The sequence below is a fragment of the Copidosoma floridanum genome, unplaced genomic scaffold, assembly GCF_036245765.1.
Source record: "Copidosoma floridanum isolate Cflo_tuat_1 unplaced genomic scaffold, Cflo_Japanese_pri ptg000009l, whole genome shotgun sequence".
NCBI classification, from domain to species: Eukaryota; Metazoa; Arthropoda; class Insecta; order Hymenoptera; family Encyrtidae; genus Copidosoma; species Copidosoma floridanum.
In genome coordinates, this window is record NW_028321886.1 from 2,775,419 (window position 1) to 2,798,413 (window position 22,995).

At 36.7% G+C, this 22,995-nt stretch overlaps 3 protein-coding genes across 10 annotated transcripts in view; 2 read left to right on the top strand and 1 right to left on the bottom strand.

Annotated features, from left to right (window-relative positions):
- Positions 1-2,740: 2,740 nt before the first annotated feature.
- Cnb (centriole duplication and spindle assembly protein centrobin) lies at positions 2,741-6,901 on the top strand. Its single transcript, XM_014361576.2, has 7 exons — positions 2,741-4,651; positions 4,736-5,428; positions 5,506-5,732; positions 5,831-6,033; positions 6,119-6,387; positions 6,458-6,616; positions 6,686-6,901. The coding sequence occupies exons 1-7, from the start codon at positions 3,089-3,091 to the stop codon at positions 6,779-6,781; spliced, it is 3,210 nt and encodes a 1,069-aa protein (XP_014217062.2). The 5' UTR covers positions 2,741-3,088; the 3' UTR covers positions 6,782-6,901.
- A 3,913-nt stretch (positions 6,902-10,814) lies between these two features.
- Positions 10,815-13,926, top strand: Karl (lipocalin/cytosolic fatty acid-binding protein Karl). The gene is made up of 4 exons (XM_014361577.2): positions 10,815-11,086; positions 12,368-12,596; positions 13,169-13,340; positions 13,422-13,926. Exons 1-4 carry the CDS (start codon positions 10,904-10,906, stop codon positions 13,582-13,584), a joined length of 747 nt encoding a protein of 248 aa, XP_014217063.1. The 5' UTR covers positions 10,815-10,903; the 3' UTR covers positions 13,585-13,926.
- A 3,835-nt stretch (positions 13,927-17,761) lies between these two features.
- Positions 17,762-22,995, bottom strand: part of CASK (peripheral plasma membrane protein CASK) — an 87,021-nt gene continuing 81,787 nt past the window's right edge. For 6 of the 8 annotated variants that reach the window (XM_089589345.1, XM_089589351.1, XM_089589348.1 and 3 more), the window contains 7 exons: positions 22,445-22,682; positions 21,166-21,222; positions 19,387-19,506; positions 19,193-19,309; positions 19,012-19,119; positions 18,254-18,429; positions 17,762-18,180 (listed from right to left, as the gene is read on the bottom strand). In XM_089589345.1, the coding sequence (XP_089445471.1) occupies positions 18,001-18,180; positions 18,254-18,429; positions 19,012-19,119; positions 19,193-19,309; positions 19,387-19,506; positions 21,166-21,222; positions 22,445-22,682 (996 nt within the window). In that variant the 3' untranslated portion in view covers positions 17,762-18,000. The remainder of the gene's footprint in view (positions 18,181-18,253; positions 18,430-19,011; positions 19,120-19,192; positions 19,310-19,386; positions 19,507-21,165; positions 21,223-22,444; positions 22,683-22,995) is intronic. The other 2 variants (XM_014361582.3, XM_089589350.1) reach the window with 1 other exon arrangement.

Consider the following 22,995-nt stretch of genomic DNA (forward strand, 5'->3'; position numbering starts at 1 on the left):
GTATAAAAAGTACCCTTAACTTAAAACTCACAGGAAATTCTCTGCCAGACAGCGGTAGTGATAGCCTTATTTTTTTTAATACCCCTAGCGCAGTAGGTATAAGCCACATACGATAAGTAGAATATTTATGGTTTTGGAGACCGGTTTTTGGGTAAAAGATAGATTGTAAACTTACCGCAAATAACATGAAAAATGTCAACTATTTATTGTCTATCTATTGTGATTAGTTGCGGCTGGTTTATAATCGATTACGTGGCTCTACTATAAGTAGTAATAATTATTTAGATCAGCGCCATCCAGCGATTGAAACTTTTTTGGCCAAAAATTGCTTCTGAAATTCTGAAGGAGAGCTTTAGGCAGTTTAGCCCTAGAGCCATTTAATTTATTATAAACCAGCCGCAACTTATACATAAGGCATAAATTAAAAGTTGGCATTGCCTGTGCTATTTGCGGCAAGTTTGCAATTTATCTCTTACTCGAAAGTATAAATATATAGAAGGTCGATATTCGGGTAGTAGATAAATTGTAAACTGGCCGCCAGCAGTGCAAACAACAGTAACTTTTTATTTTACATAATAAATATTAGTTGCGGCTGGTTTATAATTAAATAAATGGCTCTAGGGCTCAACTGCCTAAAGCTCTCCTTTAGAATTTCAGAAGCAATTTTTGGCCAAAAAAGTTTCGACCGCTAGATGGCGCTGATCCAAATAATTATTACTACTTATAGTAGAGCCATTTAATCAACTATAAACCAGCCGCAACTAATTTTGTAAATACGAAATAAAAAGTTAACATTGTTTATGCTGTTTGCGGCAAGTTTGCAATATATCTTTTACACGAATATCGACCACCTACATATTTATACTTTCGGGTAAAAGATAAATTGTCAACTTGCCGCAAATAGCACAAACAATGTTTAATTTTCATTTTATATTTATAACAGTAGTTGCGGCTGGTTTATAATCAAGTAAATGGCTCTAGGGCTAAACTGCCTAAAGCTCTCCTTCAGAATTTCAGAAGCAATTTTTGGCCAAAAAAGTTTCGACCGCTAGATGGCGCTGATCCCAGCAATTATTACTACTTACAGTAGAGCCATTTAATTAATTATAAACCAGCCGCAACTAATTTTGTAAATACGAAATAAAAAGTTAACATTGTTTATGCTGTTGGCGGCAAGTTTACAATTTATTTTTTACCCGAAAGTATAAATATGTAGGTGGTCGATATTCGTGTAAAAGATACATTGCAAACTTGCCGCCAACTGTATTAACACAGTTAACTTTTTATTTCGTATTTACAAAATTAGTTGCGGCTGGTTTATAATTGATTAAATGGCTCTACTGTAAGTAGTAATAATTGCTGGGATCAGCGCCATCTAGCGGTCGAAACTTTTTTGGCCAAAAATTGCTTCTGAAATTCTGAAGGAGAGCTTTAGGCAGTTTAGCCCTAGAGCCATTTACTTAATTACAAACCAGCCGCAACTACTGTTATAAATATAAAATAAAAATTAAACATTGTTTGTGCTATTTGCGGCAAGTTGACAATTTATCTTTTACCCGAAAGTATAAATATGTAGGTGGTCGATATTCGTGTAAAAGATACATTGCAAACTTGCCGCCAACTGTATTAACACAGTTAACTTTTTATTTCGTATTTACAAAATTAGTTGCGGCTGGTTTATAATTGATTAAATGGCTCTACTGTAAGTTGTAATAATTAATTTGGATCAGCGCCATCTAGCGGTTGAAACTTTTTTGGCCAAAAATTGCTTCTGAAATTCTGAAGAAGAGCTTTAGGCAGTTTAGCCCCAGAGCCATTTACTCAATTATAAACCAGCCGCAACTACTGTCATAAATATAAAATAAAAATTAAACATTGTTTGTGCTATTTGCGGCAAGTTTGCAATTGATTTCTTACTCGAAAGTATAAATATATAGAAGGTCGACATTTGGGTAGTAGATAAATTGTAAACTTGCCGCCAACCGTGCAGACAACGTAAACTTTTATTTTACATGTATGACATTAGTTGCGGCTGGTTTATAGTTAAGTAAATGGCTCTAGGGCTAAACCGCCTAAAGCTCTCCTTCAGAATTTCAGAAGCAATTTTTGGCCAAAAAAGTTTCGACCGCTAGATGGCGCTGATCCTAATAATTATTACAACTTACAGTAGAGCCACGTAATCGATTATAAACCAGCCGCAACATAACACGTTAAGTAGATAGACAATAAAAAGTTGAAATTTTCTATGCTATTTGCGGTAAGTTTATAATCTACATCTTTTACTCAAAAACCGGCCTCCAAAACCATAAATATTCTATTTATCTACTTATGATAACTTATCTTACATATGTCTGTCGGAGAATTTTCTGAGAGTTTCATGGGTACTTTTTAACTCAAAATTAGCCACGCGAGATGGCACTAATTGTAAACTAAATAATTCATAATTCGTAATGGAATTTGTAATGGTCACCACAACAACAAAAATAACAACAACAGCAACCCCACAGTGCGTAAAAGTGTAATTGTGAAATATTGACATGCATGTTTATGTATTTATATGTACACATAGTTAATAAATAATTAATGTAGCGACCACACTTTACAACTTGTGTATTTTAATAGTGCCCGGTGCCCGCGTCTATCTCTTCATGTACCGTTATTAACAGCTCGTACACGCCTGCACATAATTCTAGTTATTAATTTTATAATTTGGGTAAATACTTGAATAATCATTCATTAATCTGTATCAATTATACTAGTCATCGCCCGTAATGTAAAACATTTCAGCATAAACATATCAATAAAATGATTATTGGGATGCTTGTATATACAGTAAAGTTGTTCCTGATGCATGAATATCCACTGTTTGTGTACAAACGCGGTGCTTTTATAACCTCCAAAACCACGTAGCATGAGTTTAGTGTGCACACCACTTAATCTTTATTTAATCAAGAAAAATACTTACTTTGCTCCGTGAATGTGCTTCATTTGTTTGATTAAACATCATCAGAATGCGGAGTAACGGGTGAACGAAGTATTTGCGTTACTCATAGAGCACTAGAATGTGGATAGGGAGTTTAGTGAACGGATGATGAGCGACACAGATGACACTGATATCCTGCTACTAATACCCCCAGATCTGTTCGCCGTTCATTCCGAAGATGATTCCGATAGTGTGAGTTGTAATAATAGAAATTCGACCGTTGTATCTGGACTAATAGAACAAGTCCAATTGTTGGAATCTAGAATATCAGCTATTGAATCCAAGGATAGTCCCGACAACTCCTTGAATCATACCCGACAGTCTCTAGATTCCACGATGAATTACCGACAGACACTGCCAAGGACCAAATTTTCTGCAAGCTCGACTCCTAACTTGCAGAAAAGTTCTAGCAAACATACCCAATGCCATTCATCATTAACAAATCCTAATAGTTGCCAGCATCTTCATCGCACTAATGATACCCATCATGCTTCCAAAACTCGTGAAAATAATCAAAGTAACACATCAAGCTCTAACATATGGAACAAGCATGAAAGCTCGAAATTACATATGGAGCCTAGTATCTTGCAGAATGCTTTGCAAAATAAAAATTCCTTGCATGCTGGTACAGGGTCTGCTGAAAGGGCTCCTCATTCCATGCTATTTTCTGCATTGAATGTTTGTGATCATGATGCCCATGCCAAATCTTGTAATTCTTTGCCTTTGTTAAACTCCCCTAACAAATTCAGTAATTCCCATGTTCCTTTAAAACGTGTTAAGGATATGAATCTTGTAGAGGTAGAAGAATTACTTGAAAGAATAGAAAATCGAGACAGTGGTGTGGATACAAGACTAAATAAAGGACAGTCTGTTCAGGTCAATTTCCAAAAGCCAATTGGCAGAAAAAATTTTTCAACAGAAAAAACTGACTATGAAAGGAAAAAAATGGATCAGCACAAACTAAAATTCAATGTCAATGGGCACACTTCCTCCTTGCATGGATCAATCTATCATTCTGATACTGAGAAGAAGAAGGATGCCTCTGATCTCACTCTGCACAATGACAGCTCCTTCTCTTCTCTTGATACGGATAAATTCATGATTGATTTTAAGCCCAGTTATGAAGCCAGTGAAAGTAAAATTAGTCTTATAGAACCAATTATTTTCGAAGAAAATGAAAAATTTGTCACTCCTCAACCAACAAGTTTGATGCCTATGATGAATCCAAGTGATGCTCAAAGTAATGTTCCTAACAATACAGATTATTCTCTTGAAAACAAAAAAGATACTTGTTATGATGCTACCTTAGTCTCAAGATTCACAGAAGAAATGACAAAATCACAAACCATTTCTCCTTCGGTTTCGATCGTTAATCAAAATACACAAATGATGAGCTGCAAAAGCTGCCCTAGTATATTCAAAACACCAAGTAATGTATGTATTTCGAATCATTTGGATAGTACAAAACAAACTGAGTTTTTAATCAATGGGAATGGTAGTAGTAAATCTTGTGATAGAAATAATGTAAGTACTTCAAGTCATGTTGAACAGCAATACCAAAAGCCGCAAAGGTTGCTGACTCTCTCAGATTTCTGGAACCAAGATTCAAGTAAATCACAAGAAGAACAACTCAAAATCAAACTAGAAGAAGAAAAGTTAAAGAGACAGGTAAGTCTTTTTTTCTCTTTGCTCATTATAAACAAAATGACTTCATAAAAATGACGTAAACTTTTACATCATTATGAATTTTAGCATTGTGAGAAAATGATTCAAGAATTGCAAAAAAAGTTATTAGAACAGCAAGAAAAGATTGCTGTTGCTATTGGCGTGGATGATGAAAAAAATCTATTTATAGCACAATTCCAAATGTCATGGAAAAAAATGAAACATAAATTATGTGAACTGGAAAGTGAGAGAGAAAATCTGCAAAAACTCATAAAAAGCATTTCGGACAAACATCAATTGGAGATTGCAGAATGCCAAGAGCAAATAAAAAAGAACGAAGATGAATTATCGAAAGCCTTAAATTTGGCAACTGGGTATAAAGAAAAGAGTGATAGTCTGGTCAAAGAAAAATTAGAATTATTAAAGAGCCACGCTGACGAATTAGAAAGCTACAAGTCACTGGTTCAAGAAGCGGAAAGTAGGTACGAAGAAATGAAAAAGGAGTGCCAAAAGCTGTTGGAAAAGAATCAACAAACTGATGAAACTTTAAAAAGCGTCCAGCAAGATTTAAATAAGGAATTAATTAAAAGTAACGAGGTTAAGTCCGAATTGGCAATTATACACAAAGCCTTAGACACTTGTGAGGCAGAATTGGCGCTTTTACGTCAAGAAAAAGAAAATGCGCAACTTAAATTGAAAGAGGAGTTAAGCAGAAATAGTATACTAGAGCAAGGAAAAGCTAGTTTGCTAATAGCCGTTGACGAAGTGAAAAAAGCAGAGGTAAGTTTATAACTTTATCCACTTATCACCACGCGTTGCAAAAATGTATTTTGATGTGTATTTTTCCAATTTCCCAGAAACTTGCGAAAAACGAAGTTAAATCATTAATGGAGCAGCAAGAAAAGTTAAGAGCAGAACTCCGAGATATTTATCAAAAACAAGTTGACGAAGTTGTTAAGAACAAGCTTCAAGAATTTCAGAAACAACTTGACTCTGCCGAGATGATTTTCCAAAACGAACTTGAGACCAAACAGCGAGCCATAGCGGAAATTGCCGCGCGGAAAATAAAAAGTGTCATTGATAAGTAAGTTTTGAGTTTGAGTATACGAGACCTAATTATATAAAATAATCACTGGCTTTCAAAATGATTACTTTTTATCTTACATAATTTCATGTTTCAAGACATCAATTGGAGATAAATCTCGTTGAAGAAAAGCACAAAGAAGAAAAAAAACTGTATGAAGTAAAATTAGCTCAAGAAACGCAAAAATCGGCAATGTTTGAAGTACAACTGAATACTTACCGAAAAAGTAAAACAAATATTGTAGAACAGTTGCACTCTATGATGCAAAAACAGTGGCAACAAGCTTTGTTAATTATTTCAGGTAACAAAAATAAAAATGATGAAATTTGATTGAAGTATTATGTAGTGTCAAATAAATTAGACTACTAAAAAATGAAAATATTTAGGTGGCAACTTGGATAATCTGCCGTCTCTTCAACAGATTAATGTTGAAAAATTATTTGATAATTCCGGTCAAATGAATCTTGACTTAGTTTCTAAGCCTTGTAATGGATCACCTTCAAAGCCAGTAAAATTAGAACGTCATACAAATTCAAATTTGCAAAGTATAAAGAAACAAGAGCACCAAGAGGAAAGTTTTTTAACTTTAACTTCAAATGATGAGACGCCTCCGAAAAAGGATTCAAAAAATGATTTTGAAAAATACATAAAAATGGTAAGAGTCGTGAAATTCTAGACACTAAAAAATTGCGATAAGGCTTATGGCAAAATTTTAATATTTCCAGATTTTAAATATGCAACGGTCACAAGATGATTATTCAAAACCCAAATTTTTTAATACCAGTCCGACATCGTCGCACAACGAAAATTCGAACAAAAATTTTACAAAAAAAGATACAAACACGTCTAATGATGAAAATTCTACGTGGCAACCTAATTCCGAGGTGTAACGTCTATTTCATGGAAAATCCAAAATTCCAATACGCATTCCAATAATCATTCATGATTTTTAGATGTCGGTGCACGACACCAGTGAATATTTGAGTGTACCTCAAAAATTTAGTCCCTGTAAGACTGATCAACAAAAGCAAAAGCCACCGTGGAAATGACCTCGTTTAAATTATTACACAAACGTTGGAGTAGATGAGGTTGACTGTACATAACAAGTGTGAAAAACTAATTTTATAAATAGCACAAGATTTGTATCTATTTTAAATTTTATACTTAAATGACATGAAAAATAAACTTTGTAAATATTTTATAGAAATATGTATTTTGATTCACAACTAAAAACCATACTGTCGCGTGTTTTAAAGATAATTCAGTATTATCAGTACGAAGTTTGAAACAGGAACAGGAAACAAATGATAAAATGTATCACACGGAAATTCATGCGATTAAAATTGTCGACACACGCACATCGAGAACAAAAAATGACTTTATTTCGTTGTGAAAACAAGTGGTCAACGTGCTGTAGCCTTTTAAAAGTTGAATTTTCATAATTATTATTTTTTTTAATCAATATCAAATATTATACCGATCGCATGCGACACAAATTTTAAACATAGGGGAGTTCCAACGATAGTTCAAGGAAATGAACAAAGTATACTAGATTCGCCGGAAACCTGTGCCAAAAATACCTCTATGCCTCGGCAAAGTTCAAAGCACTCGTAACTAACGCGCGGCCTAATGAATTTCAACGCGTTTTGAATGTTACACATTGTAGTTGTAATTACCGATCAACGATTTTGTTGGCACGGCATTGCTCGAACGATCTTCATTTATAATTAAAAATCAAGGCTCAACGACCACCAAACATTTTGTTGTAATATCTACATCGTGAAACATTAGTAGTTCCGCATGGACGATGTGTTCTGGAAACGGTGGGGAAAAAAACCGGTGGTACAGAGTCCCGTATAAGTATACCTTTGCAAATCTAAAAAGGAAAGTCGCGATCGTGTCCCCATGCAAGAATGCAAAAGGGAATAAGAGGCGAGAGATTTTTTGTACATAAATACACGTTGCGAGGGTACAAGCAGCGCTCCCAAAAGTGGCTACCAAACTTGGGGGGAAATTCAAATTGGCTATATGGAGCAAGACGCAAAACCTCAGATAACTCGACAACATTCCATACACCATAACTTGATCAATTAATCCTAAGCTATTTAACCCAATAACCCAACGCGCCCATACGCAGTATCACGAGCATTAATAATTAATAAAATAAATTAAACAATAACGCAAGCGCCAATCCCCACACAACCCGGGGCGCTTACTGGTCACTTTAATTATTAAGAAAATTAATAAAGTAGAGCAAGCGCCAATTCCCACACAACCCGGGGCGCTTTCTGGTCACTTTGTTAATTAATAAAATAATTAAATAACACAAGCGCCGATCCCCACACAACCCGGGGCGCTTACTAGTCACTTTAATTATTAACAAAATTATCAAAGTAGAGTAAGCGCCAATCCCTACACAACCCGAGGCGCTTACTGGTCACTTTAATTATTAACAAAATTAATAAAGTAGAGCAAGCGCCAATCCCCACACAACCCGGGGCGCTTACTGGTCACTTTAATTATTAAGAAAATTAATAAAGTAGAGCAAGCGCCAATCCCCACACAACCCGAGGCGCTTACTGGCCGCTTTGTTTTTTAATATAATAAATAAAATAACACAAGCGCCAATCACCACACAACCCGGGGCGCTTACTGGCCGCTTTGTTTATTAATTGAATAAATAAAATAACACAAGCGCCAATCCCCACACAACCCAGGGCGCTTACTGGTCACTTTAATTATTAAGAAAATTAATAAAGTAGAGCAAGCGCCAATTCCCACACAACCCCGGGCGCTTACTGGCCGCTTTGTTTTTTAATATAATAAATAAAATAACACAAGCGCCAATCCCCACACAACCCGGGGCGCTTACTGGTCACTTTAATTATTAAGAAAATTAATAAAGTAGAGCTAGCGCCAATTCCCACACAACCCGGGGCGCTTACTGGCCGCTTTGTTTTTTGATATAATAAATAAAATAACACAAGCGCCAATCACCACTCAACCCGGGGCGCTTACTGGCCGCTTTGTTTATTAATTGAATAAATAAAATAACACAAGCGCCAATCCCCACACAACCCGGGGCGCTTACTGGTCACTTTAATTATTAACAAAATTATCAGAGTAGAGCAAGCGCCAATTCCCACACAACCCGGGGCGCTTACTGGTCACTTTGTTAATTAATATAATAAATAAAATAACACAAGCGCCGATCCCCACACAACCCAGGGCGCTTACTAGTCACTTTAATTATTAAGAAAATTAATAAAGTAGAGCAAGCGCCGATCCCCAAACAACCCGGGGCGCTAACTACTCACTTTAATTATGAATAAAATAAGTTACATAACACAAGCGCCAATCCCCACACAACCCGAGGCACATTCTGGTCACTTTGTTAATTGGTGTAATAAATAAAATAACACAAGCGCCAATCCCCACACAACCCAGGGCGCTTACTGGTTACTTTAATTATAAACAAACTTAATAATGTAGAGCAAGCGCCGATCCCCACATAACCCAGGGCGCTTACTGGTCACTTTAATTATAAACAAAGTTAATAAAGTAGAGCAAGCGCCAATCCCCACACAACCTGCGACGCTTTCTGGTCGCTTTAATTATTAACAAAGTTGATAAAGTAGAGCAATCGCCAATCCCCACACAACCAGTAAGCGCCCCGGGTTGTGTGGGGATTGGCGCTTGCTCTACTTTATTAACTTTGTTAATAATTAAAGCCACCAGTAAGCGCCCTGGGTTATGTGGGGATTGGCGCTTGCTCTACTTTATTAATTTTGTTAATAATTAAAGTGACCAGTAAGCGCCCCGGGTTGCGTGGGGATTAAGGCTTGTGTTATGTTACTTATTTTATTCATAATTAAAGTGACCAGAAAGCGCCCCGGGTTGTGTGGGGATTAAGGCTTGTGTTTTGTTACTTATTTTATTCATAATTAAAGTGACCAGTAAGCGCCCTGGGTTATGTGGGGATTGGCGCTTGCTTTACTTTATTAATTTTGTTAATAATTAAAGTGACCAGTAAGCGCCCCGGGTTATGTGGGGATTGGCGCTTGCTTTACTTTATTAATTTTGTTAATAATTAAAGTGACCAGTAAGCGCCCCGGGTTGCGTGGGGATTGGCGCTTGTGTTATTTTATTTATTACATCAATTAACAAAGTGACTAGAAAGTGCCCCGGGTTGTGTGGGGATTAAGGCTTGTGTTATGTTACTTATTTTATTCATAATTAAAGTGACCAGAAAGCGCCCCGGGTTGTGTGGGGATTGGCGCTTGCTCTACTTTATTAATTTTGTTAATAATTAAAGTGACCAGTAAGCGCCTCGGGTTGTGTGGGGATTGGCGCTTGCTCTACTTTATTAATTTTGTTAATAATTAAAGTGACCAGTAAGCGCCTCGGGTTGTGTGGGGATTGGCGCTTACTCTACTTTGATAATTTTGTTAATAATTAAAGTGACTAGTAAGCGCCCCGGGTTGTGTGGGGATCGGCGCTTGTGTTATTTAATTATTATATTAATTAACAAAGTGACCAGAAAGTGCCCCGGGTTGTGTGGGAATTGGCGCTTACTCTACTTTATTAATTTTCTTAATAATTAAAGTGACCAGTAAGCGCCCCGGGTTGTGTGGGGATTGGCGCTTGCGTTATTGTTTAATTTATTTTATCAATTATTAATGCTCGTGATACTGCGTATGGGCGCGTTGGGTTATTGGGTTAAATAGCTTAGGATTAATTGATCAAGTTATGGTGTATGGAATGTTGTCGAGTTATCTGAGGTTTTGCGTCTTGCTCCATATAGCCAATTTGAATTTCCCCCCAAGTTTGGTAGCCACTTTTGGGAGCGCTGGGTACAAGTACATACGTACCTACACTATATAAATGTGAGTAGAGAGGGCTCCCCTCATCTACACTCCACACGCGCATAGGGCCATATAATCGCATGCGAGAGGGGAAAAGTTCATTGGGCGATACTGTCCGACTTGTCTCTTCTCCTACCTCCTCTTCTTCTTACTCTGCTCTTGCTTCCCCATAATGTCGGCCTCGTGCATGAGAAGTTGAGACAGTCGTGGCTCGCGCTCGGCGGCGCAAGTATATATTTAATATAACAGTGCATACTTGCACACCTATATACATGAGTATCGTATCGGAGCACATTTTCAGAGTACATGCTTACACATGCGGGGTACAGGATGAGGGCCTCGATCTCGTCGTTGTCGCTGGTGCTGGTACTTTTACTGGCCGGACTCGTAGCTGCCGATGGTCCGGCAATCGGTAGTGCTTGGAAACGAAACGAGGACAAGACCAAGTGTCCTAAAGTCAAGGCCATTCGGGACTTTAACATCGCCCAGGTTTCTCATTCCATCATTTCTCTCTCTCTCCTTTTTTTTTCCAACTACGTATTTATTGTTTTTCCATTTTACCAGTACAATATGTCTTTACGTGGTTACGGGTAAGGTTTACGCGCCCACGCGCGTTCACGTTTACCGTTGTTGTTTTATCACGACCGGTTTTTGTTTTGTCGACGCGAGTCCTCGGGCCTTCGTTATTTTCGTTTGTTTGTCAATTGAAGCGCGACCTACAACATACAGACGAGCGACAGAGTATGGAGTCTCTTCGATCGGTTCGAAACACCAAACGTTCAAACGTTGATCGGTAAAAATTATCGGTAGCCGTATTTTTTTCTTTCTTTTTTATTGCACTCGCGGGATGTTCGTTGTTTCGGTGGGAGGGTAGAAAACTTGCACGTGCAACATATTGAACTCAAGTCAAGAGCCTAGACAGCAGAGTATCTAATGATTAAACGATTTGCCGACACACACGAACTCGCTCGGAAAAAGGATGCTGGGCCCCGGAAGTTTAATCAGTTAGATTGGTTGAACTTTTTCTCGGAGCCGAACAATTACACGCAACGGTCGTTCCTTCGTTAAAACAAGCCATGGGCGAAACTTTTTGCTAAGCGGAACAATCGCTCAATTAATTGACCGTAATGCGCGTACAATCGTGGCGCGTGTGCATCAATAACAGTACTTTTTATTCGTACGTATACGAATTCCGTTTGTTTCGATGGGGTTTCATCCGGAAAGAGCTCCCTCACGCCCATGTGTAAAGTGTACACGCGGTCGAGTTATTTTTGGGGTAATTTTAGATTTTTGTGCGTCACTGCAAGTGTAGCGGCAGTAGAGCTTCTTAATCATCCTGTTGGATATGGTAGTTTTGTTATTTATTTATTTATTTTTCACATTTTTCCGTACATTGGAAAGCCAAGTGAATAAAACAAAGAGAAAAATAAAATGAAACAATTGAAAGGAACACGAGGAAAATACGCAGATTCACGATACAGAGCAAATATCAATTGGCGCGTATTGATTCGGCCGGCCTTCCGCGCTAATTTAATTGAACCTGCAGGCGTACAAACAAATTACAAGCTGTCCAGTTTTCTCGATTTATTAATTGCTCTTTCTCTCAGTACTGCAGATTTTCTGCGCTATTTGTTTTACTAATGGATGTCGCTCGTTTGGCAAAGGAATTTCTCGTTTGATTATACAATTGTCGTTGTGTAAGGATTTCGGACCAACGGAGTTGAAAACCATCGCAGTGAAGTTATGATGAAAAAATTGTGATTGTTTCAGTTCCTGGGGCAGTGGTACGTGGTGCAGTACTACGCGAGCTCCGAGGAGGCGATTTCTTACCGCTGTATGCGGGCTGACTTGTCGGTGGTGTCCGGCAACGCCGAGGTGACTATGAATTTCACCTACAGCTTCACGGACGACCCGTTGAACGAGCAGCTCGTCGGCAACATCACCTGGAACATACCCTCGCACGATCTCCCGGCTCACTGGGTTCACGCTGAAGTTCCCTGTGAGCTAATGTTATTTTCTCCCAAACGTATTACATCTCGACCTATCCAACTATAGTTTTTCGATCATTCGTTTTTTTTTTTTTTTTTTTTTTTTTTCCACTTAAAAATCATCGCGGATCATTGATACAAACAACAAGAGACACGTGTTTGTTTGAAAGTGAAGAATTATCGATATCACGGGTATTGTTTTGAAGATTAAATCCACCAAATTGGTTCAAGTGATACGTCCCACCAGGGTATGTTTTGTTCTGGTAATAACGCGGCTTTTCAATCATACCGAAAGGTATAAAACATTGCCTACATTTTAGTAACAATAAAAATATAAAACGTCACATGCACGTTTAATTTATTCTAAAAAAAAAAAAAGAAAGTCTTTGTTTTAACGAGAAAAAACCCACGCATGTAAGAAAATCATTTTCCCGCAAACTTTTGAGGTGACATATTTTTACACATCTTGAGAATCGAGATGATAGGATTTTTTTGAAATTAAAATTCGATGCCTTCGTCCTCCAAAGCATCGACGTGCAATAACTATAACTAACCACGTGTCTTTCTCTCTTTTGGGCCGTAGACGAGGGCGTGTACAATACCTACGTGTTGGACTCGGATTACAAGTCGTGGGCGTTGCTAATGCACTGCGCCGAAAAGGACAAAAGTCTGCGCTACCTTTCCAGCTTCATAATGAGCCGCGAGTCCGAGCTCCCCAACAACGTGGTCACCTACCTGCGCGAAAAACTCCCCAGGTAACAATCGCATTCTTCCGCGTCCCTTGGCTCCCCTCGTTTCTCGGCCAATATACGTTTGCCTCTTCGTGTGCCCCACAGATACGACATCGATCTCGACTACATGTTTCCCATGGACCAGGCCAACTGCACGAGCCTCGACTCGTACGCCAACTCGCTCATTCCGCCGACCATCCTACTGGCCAAGAGGAAATACACCAACAACAGGCATCCGCTCAAACGCAAGCACAAGCTGCGAGCATGACTCTGAAGACAAGGTCTTTATCCATACCATGCGCATCCTGACTGTCCGACGCGAGAGACATAAATAAGGGTGACGATGTGGGATTGCGTACAAGTATCCCCGAGGGCTGTGCTGCGTCAAATGTTCGCCGGTGATTCGGCGCCGTGTTGTATTACCAATTTTTTTTTTTTTTCCTTTTTTTTTCCTTTTTTTTTTTTTTTACTTTGTAACGTAGTGCCTTTAATGTGTTTATTGTGACGGTGCTTTCGAGCCTTGAGGCTCCATGTTGCTGCTGCTACTGTTGTTAATATGTAAATTTTCTCGATGATAAACATGACAATAAAGTGCGTTGTTTTTTTTTCTCATTTCCCAATTCACTTGGGTCTAAATAACACCAACGTGTTTCAATCCCCCTGCATCGAAAAACATGGTGATCGATAGAATAAAGTATACAAAACTAGTCTTTTTTATTATTGTTTTTTTTTTTTTTTTTATTCGTGCTAGTTTTATTAATTCAATTAACAACGTCTTTATAATACTCTTCGTCTCTTTCTCGCTTTTTATTTTTAATTTTTTTTTTCCCTTTTGTTTTTTTTTTTTTTTTTTTTTTTTTTTTTAATCACATAATCTTAGTGTTCTCCTTTTTTTATATTGTGTTTCTTTTAAAACCCTTTTTCACTTCGCTTGTTATTTATCATCAATCAGTTTCGCTAAAAGTACATACGCGTAGAGCAGCGCAATACAACTGCGATTGCTCTTTTTTTTTTTTTTTTTTCCTCTCCTTTTTTCGTAACTCGAACCATTACAATAATGCATGCGTTATTTTTTCACTTAATTATTCATATTGTTTATTGAACTCTTGTAATTCAATACACTCGTACGACACTCAACTGCACTGCACGCTTTAATTGATTTCTCTCCTTTGTCTTTTGGATATGGCAGCTATATAACTTAATAAGAAAAATATTACAAAATTACTTAGCGGTGGGGTAAATTGTCACTTCTTTGTTTGTTTTCTTTTTTTCCCTCATTTCATTATGCACATTATTCACAAAGGGGGATATACACTGGAACAGGCACACGCTTAACTGTTCAGACATACCAACAGGCTTTGAGCGGTCATTTTTTTTTTTTTTTTCCTCTCCTTTTTTCGTAACTCGAACCATTACAATAATGCATGCGTTATTTTTTCACTTAATTATTCATATTGTTTATTGAACTCTTGAAATTCAATACACTCGTACGACACTCAACTGCACTGCACGCTTTAATTGATTTCTCTCCTTTGTCTTTTGGATATGGCAGCTATATAACTTAATAAGAAAAATATTACAAAATTACTTAGCGGTGGAGTAAATTGTCACTTCTTTGTTTGTTTTCTTTTTTTCCCTCATTTCATTATGCACATTATTCACAAAGGGGGATATACACTGGAACAGGCACACGCTTAACTGTTCAGACATACCAACAGGCTTTGAGCGGTCATTTTTTTTTTTTTTTTTTCACCACCACCATTACCGTCACCATCATCAACATTATGTTTATTTACTTCTTCGATCGTCGTTTAACGATTTAAAAAAAACGTATCCGATATATCTCACCGTTTCGATTGTGAGCTGACATATCGATTATTTTGTTAATTTATTGATTTTTATTTTTCTTAAATATTATTTTCATTATCATTATTATCTAGACTTCATTTTATCGTTATTTTTTAGCAAGATTTCGAAGAGTTGCATTGTTAATACAAATGGCTGAGACGATGAATCACAGTAAACCTAACGATACACAAACGAATTGAAACTGTGAGACAAATTTCGTTTAATTAGTGCAAATGCTTTAGACAAACGCAAAGAAGAAAACGTTGACTCGTTAAATTATTTTGCGTTAAACATTAAGTAAAAGTTTATAAGATCGCTTCGTCACATTTGAGCCAGAGATGCTCGAGCGCTCGTTTTTTTCATTTACGATTCATTTTATCCATACCGTTTCCGCACATCTAATTATACGCACATTCAGTTGGACATGCTACAACGGGAGTGAGTTAGTAACTTTTTCATGTATGAGGTTCCTCATGACTTGACAGAAACGTATTATCTTTCTATCAAAATGTAATGAACCAATCAACAAGCAAACAACAAGTAAAATTATGTAATTTACAAAAATTTATTTTTCATGCCGACAAAAGGTAAACGTCATCGTTATTTCTATTCTTTCGAGCGTTATCTATTTCAATTATTATTTTCATAATTATTATTCGTACCAACAGTACATTGGATTAAATTAACTTTTTGCTTGAATTTTTTTTTTAATTTTTATACTTGTAATTGCACTAATAATACAACCTGTAAATTATCTAACTGTATTCACATACTCTTGAAAAGGTCTTCTACCAAACAGCATATTTTTTTTTTCTTCTTTACACAATATAACTTTTGCCACATGTATGTATAAGAAATCTTATGTTCTTAAGTGATTAATTTTTGTTTCCGTCATACATTTGATTTAACCACAAGTCGCATTAATCGTTTTATAAGCTTTTTCTAAAAACAAATCAGTCAATGTAAATATTTTGGATTGCAAGGTTATTAATTTTTGGTTGATATTGACTTAGTATCTTGTTTAAATTCAACATTAAATAGAATGTGTTTACTAATATAAAAGTCTTAAAATATATTTGTATATATAATATTGTAGATGTAGGTTTACGCTGTACAAAGTAGAGCTCAATCCGATGATTTTTATTAAAAAAAAAAAATAACAATTTAAACAAAAAAAAACTAAATATATTAACACAAACTATTGGTAAGTAAAAAAAAAAGCAAAGTAGTTATTTAAAATTATGTTTTGTGCATGTAAAAAAAGTAAGAAAATAAATGCTATTTTAATATTCGTAAAAACGCAGAGATAGTTTAAAACTTAAGTACTGAAATTAAAATCATTAAGAGACATTTGATAGATCATTGTCATACTGACCTTGATAAAGGCTGTTCATTAAAAAAAAAAAAAAAATTGCTCAAAGAACGAATGAATTTAAAAAGAAACGTATCGTCGCTGTTGTTTAAAGTTAACATGGTGGATACTCGTTTAATCGTGAACGCGTATCGAAATGCTGAGAAATTTCACTGTTCTTTACCTAAATTAATAGTAATTCTACACTTCTAAAACTATAGCGTGCTCGTTAGCTGTTGACTTGGATATTGTTGAAAAGCCGAGCAGCTACGGATAACAGATATTACTTGTCGCAACGAGGTCTTGATTTGTTTTTGGTTTTTTTAATTTTTTTTAATTTTTTTTAATTTTTTTTTTGTTGCAATTTTATTTTCTTATTTTTTGTTTAATCGGTGAAATAGTGTAACTCATACGTTACAAATATAATATAGTTGAGAGATACGCAACGCGCAACAGTAGTTATAATTTAGTAATTCGTTCTCGTATATTAACGTACCTACTTTACTGTACAACACGTGCCCCAAAAAACTCTCGGTAGCTCGTTCCCGCTCTCACCTCGAAGCAATACGTACAATCATATCAGGTAATCGCGTTCGTCAAACCTAAATGCAAATACCATACCTACTTTTTACCCCTTCCTTTCTCCCTTTCTCTTCTTCCTATTATTTATAATATGTCTATGAGAAATGACAATATTTATCATTTCATCACATATTTATTCTGTAGGTGAATATCTCTCGTACGAAGCGCGGAGAAATTTACAGCTCTGACTAAAGGTGTCGTTCGAAGAAAAACTCGAATCGGTGTATTGTATGTATATATACTTGTGTTACTTTCTCCTATTTTCTATCATTGTATATGTATAACGTGAAGATCCCAAAAACAAATGATCAAGCTTTTTGCCACCGGCGTCAACTCAACTGCGGGCACTTTGATTTTCCCAAAACGATTTTCGCTCCAATCGCAAACTCACAAGGGTCATGTTTAAAATTTTTTTTTTTTTTTTTTTTCTTATTTTTATATACTATACTCACGCGCACGCGCACGCCCATACGCATCATGTACCGTGTTCGTTGAATACGTTATAATTAAATTACATATTTTATGTATATATTTATATATCTTTGTTTTCCAACACCCAGCAACTAGTCGACACCTCACGCACTCACGCACGCGTTCATTATATTTGCCGTCGCTGCTACGCGACTCGACATAAATTAACGATACTTGATTGGTCTAGAATCTCATATATGTACTTATTTATTTATTTATTTATTTATATATGGATGTGTATGTAATATCCTCCCATGGTGCGAATGACTCTCAACAGAGGCAGAGCCGCGCGATTCGCTATGGTCGTTTACGTCCATCCAAGACTCGAAATCAAACCGATTTGGATCGAGTGATCGGTAATTACTTTCCCCTGGAAGTCCCGTTGTTGTACTCGGACGAGTAGACAAGAGCGTGAGTCGGGGACGTTCGCTGTCAGTAGACCCACGAGACGGGCACCCACTGAGGCTGCGTGTGTAGCCGCTCGATCGCGTCCTCGAGCTGAGCGATCGTCTCGTCGATGTCGTTGTTGACGATCGTCAGGTCGAAAAAGTGACCGTACGCCTGCCTCAGGACCTCCGACTCCTTCGACAATCGCTCCAGGCTGCCGTCGTACTGTTTCACCGGGAATACGTGAGTTTTATCGCTTTCAGGGTTAATAACATTGCATATTTGTAATGGTACGTACGTCGGCGAGCGTCGCGAGAGCCGGAGCTGATATAAAAACGACGTAGGGTGCGAACTCTGCTGTGCGGAGTACCTTCAGCGAGTGTGGCTCGATGTCGAGGATCGCCAGCCTACCCTCCTCCAAGATCTTGCGGATCGTGTCGATCTTCGTCCCGTACATGGCGTCCTCGTGCGTTCCTGGGGGTCCACAATGCAATTATGCACGGGTATTTTATTCATCACGCGTATACGGAATATATTACGACGCAAATTTCCATTGCAAATACACTTGCTCGAATACTTTCATGCCTCGTTTCTTCGCGCTCATGGATAAAGCATACATTTAACTTAATACCGATTTTTACGTTAGGATGCGATTGTTTCAATAAAACAATGGAACAAAGCTCATCAAGGAAGATGTAAATATTCACCATTGTGATTCACCATATAAAATTTTTTCATTCAACAACATGGGGGATGATAATTTTCTATTAATAAACATTTACGTGTGAAAATCGGTATTAAGATCAACGGGATTTCCAATGAATTTTATTTTTTAATCAACTTCATTCCACTTTCTCCGAAAGAAAATTGAAAAACAGAATGCACCGTGAACTATTCACGATTCGTCGTTTTAACGTTAACCAATAGTACAGACTAAACTCATCAATCGCGTTCAAGTTGTCTCGATAACTTGCAATCGGAATTGATGACAAGTTTTGCTTTCTTAATTGAAAAAATAATTTTTTTTATGTATATTTAAATCCATACAATACCAACCGTATTCGAGATACTCGTTGGCAGCAATGTCCGCCACCATTTCCTCGTGAGTCACAAAGTAGTAATTCCGTCCATTTTCCTCGTCACTGCGGGGTGGTCTCGTTGTATCTGAAAATCAAGGACAACGTAGCCCTCAAGTGAAAAATGAACCGCAATATGATTTATTTGAATCTCAACTCACGTGGAATGGGATACGCGTATTTGTCGGGATGTTTGGCGATTATTGTGTTTTTGATGTGCCGTCGACCGACACCGTGTGCCCCAAGTAACACCAAAGTTTTCCGTTGAAAGGCGGAATCTGCAAAGCGTCCAATCACACGTTTAGCTACGAGTCACGATATTTCGTTTCAACGCAAAATTCTCAAATATACTCACATGGAAGCTTGACGACCTCCTCGTACGTGACCAAATCCAGTTGGTCAAATACCGCGTTATGCTTTGCGAGATATTTGTCTTTGTATTGCTTCTTCTTACGACCAAAAATTGAACAATTGACTGAAAATACAAATTAATCGGTTGAAAACATTAAGTATCAAAAGAATTACAGATCTAAATCTAAAACAGTTAGAAATTTAAAAAAAGAAACCCTTCGTGTTTTTCGTTTGATTGAGCCAGCTACTTGTTCGGTCAGTGATTGTTTTTTTCATTTCTCCAGCTACGATTCCTAATTAGCTACGATCTACTTTGTATGTGCTTAACATTTTTACTTCGTTTCATGACCCTTTCGCGTTAGAAACTATGTACACGTTTTAGTTTATGCACAAAAACAAATCATTTCACATGGCACTTATTTTACATTTTAACGGCATTCAAGTATATAGGAAAACAAATTTTTTGACATTATCGAAACAATGTGTATTCTTACGATTGCAATTTTTGTCCATGTGACGATTCAACATTATTTCTTTTCTTTCCTGTCACACGTTTTTCCAATATTATTTTACTAAATGTAAATAAATTTATTTATTGCACCAAGAAATTAATATTGAATTATCTTTTGCAATTAATAATACCGATAGATAAGTGATACCGCATCACATCTAAAATAACGTTCCAGCAGGTCACAACGTGCATTGAAGACTATCGTACTTTATGTGAAATAACCTTAAGTACTGAAAGAAAATTAATTTTTACTAGTTCCTACGTCCACGGCCGACGCGATATCTCATTAGGTAGGATGAATTAATTGCCTTCTTATCTATTTTGAATAAAATCTTAAGATGTACTATATACTCCAAGTGAACGATTAAATTTTATTTTGAGAAGCACTAGTCTTGTTTTTACTGACGTATCGGATGTTATATATTTATACGAACATGCAATGAAATACTTAAAAATACTAAATTGGGGTTTTCAAAATTAATTTAAACACATCTTTTGTTTATGAGTAACTGGATTAACGTCTACACGTTATAAATTATTTTCATGCTCAATCATAATATTTTTTTACCATAAAACGTATTGAAAAATTAACAGATAGCATTGCTAAAAAATCAAAACGATTAAGGTTTCTGTATTGTGATGCTTCTACAATGTATTTTTTGCACTCGAAACAAAAAAAAGTAAACTTGCATTATATCTACGACACAACGTAATTAAAATTTTTAAATAAATAGAACTGAAATAATCAAATTGAATGCAATAATAAACCACATGCACTCGATTGTTGTAAAGATAAGGGTTACAATGGTAATGGTAACAATGATAATAATAACAATGATAAATTAACTTTTTGATAGTACAGCCATAATACTTGTAACAAAAATAAGATGAGCCATGACTGGTGTAGGTTTTATTATTATTATTATTATTAAAAAAAAAAAAAAACAAATTAAAACTTGATAATTGTAATACAAATGAAGTGTCTATTTTGTGCAGAAAAAAGTAAACCACGCTTGACTTCTGAGAAAAAAAAGGTTAATATTACAGCACGTATTAACCAACGAATCGAAATTATAAATAATACATGATGTATATACGTATTATCTGTATTTTGGTGTCATCATCTCATGCTGTCATCTACATCAGTCGCATGTATTTGTATGAAAATATAAAAGTTCAACGCAATGCTCTCTACGAGAAGTACATAATGGTGAGGTGGCCTTTTGTTTTACTCTACAGCTGCAGGCTTTTTTTTCTTGGCATAATTCGTACCTGTCGAGCCGTCACATCCTTCGGTGTGCGACGAACAGCCTCCCTCAGCTTCAGCCTCTGTGTGCGCCCGGCACAACATACATTACAATCATAGTGTACTTTAGGTAAAAAAAAAAAACCCGCTTTGCAACGAAGCAAATTTTTTTTTCTCTATTATTATTATTATTTGCTTTTTTTTTACTTATTTTTCTCTACTTTTCATTCGCAATAGGGCTTTTATACGCGCATTCAGCTCTAAATATCGATTTAGAATGGATTTTTTTCTACTTTAAAAAATGCGCGAAAAAAATAAGACGCGAATTGTCCCACGACAATGAAGTCTGATCCCGGATTTTACCATTTTTGTTCAATTTGACGGGTGAACATATGTTTCCACAAGTATGCATGTATGAACGACGAAAAATAGGTAATAACAGAAAAGAAGAAGCATAAGGGTTTGGTGAAACGATTAATGACGAGGGGGACTGAGAAAACATATCCGGGTCAGGATAAATATTACACAATTCCGTTGTAATGCGATACAAGTATATGTATATATATTCAGTATATTTATTTAGATATATATATATTTATATATGTATGTAGACATGCCAAGGACACGAGGAGAGAAATTGTAATATATACTCTACATTCAGCAAACACTTGGGTACACATAATTTATGTACAATCAACGATGACGATCATAAATATCAACAGAAATAAATAATTGTACAATATCTCAACAACGTACACACCATAGTATGACAAATGACGAGGAGAAAAAGAAGAGCATTCGCTTATGTGTATTATGTGATTCACGACATCGAGAATATAATATGAATTAATACAATTAAGGTAATTACGTATGGGATATTGAACTTCACACAGGTATAAATACTATTGCAAATGAATAACACGAAATGCTTATGTACAGGTAACTTATATGTAAATACAGCACAACAAATGAAAGATCAGTCAACGACCCGGACCTAAAATATTGAACGGTGCAACGATTTTTTTTCTCTCCTTTTTTTAAAGATCGTACAAGGGCGATCTGCTGGAACAGACATACGACTGACAATGGCCTCGTGCCTTAAAATAGTTTGATGGTGTTACGTTTGCTCTTTCCTGTACTCGTGAAAAATTCTCTGCATCACCGAGACGCCCATCGGCGTCCCAGCACGACTCGCACCGTCGTATCAATATTAATGTACAACAACGACACAACAACAACAATGAAAAAAAAAAGAAAAACAAAAACAAAAAAAAAAAAAAAAAAAGACCACTTGGTGGACTTTACCTTGCTCCTGTTTGTTCTTCTCCATGGCCATGCAGGTGATCCGCCACTCCTGGAGCTCGGGCGAGGGTATGAGGCCCGCGGAGCCACCCGCTTGGTCCCTGCGCGCCTGCCACCAATGATGGTCGTCCTTGCTGATTATCTGCAGGATGTCGCCGATCTTAAACGATATTCCGGCCTGGGCGCACGGTATCAGATCGTCCTCGAGCGGGTCGTAGTCGAACTGCGCCCGCACGAATATCTGCAAGCATTTTCCGCCCAAGGCTTTAGTTCGGTTCCTATTGCACGTGGCTGTATTATATCATACGTGTATACGTACAATGTGTATATATATAATTTAATGCGGGTAACGCGCTAAACGAGAGGCTCTCAACATTTACATGTGCGTTTAGCAAACAAGCCTGGCACTGTACAATCGTGTGTGTGTGTGTGTGTGTGTGTGTGTGCATTAGACAGTGTGTTTCATGATACGAAGGGATGGTTGCATATTTACAAGAAGTCGATGCATTGCCTTGTGATGTGTTTGTGTGAGTGTATATTTTTTGTTTGATTCT

Bases quoted from the DNA above. Each gene is read 5' to 3' on its own strand.
- Cnb (XM_014361576.2), top strand. From the start codon at position 3,089: ATGATGAGCGACACAGATGACACTGATATCCTGCTACTAATACCCCCA. The intron at 5,733-5,830 runs GTAAGTTTTGAG...TCATGTTTCAAG, and splicing joins ATAAAAAGTGTCATTGATAA to ACATCAATTGGAGATAAATC. The intron at 6,034-6,118 runs GTAACAAAAATA...GAAAATATTTAG, and splicing joins AGCTTTGTTAATTATTTCAG to GTGGCAACTTGGATAATCTG.
- Karl (XM_014361577.2), top strand. From the start codon at position 10,904: ATGCTTACACATGCGGGGTACAGGATGAGGGCCTCGATCTCGTCGTTG. The intron at 12,597-13,168 runs GTGAGCTAATGT...TTTGGGCCGTAG, and splicing joins GGTTCACGCTGAAGTTCCCT to ACGAGGGCGTGTACAATACC. The intron at 13,341-13,421 runs GTAACAATCGCA...TGTGCCCCACAG, and splicing joins CTGCGCGAAAAACTCCCCAG to ATACGACATCGATCTCGACT.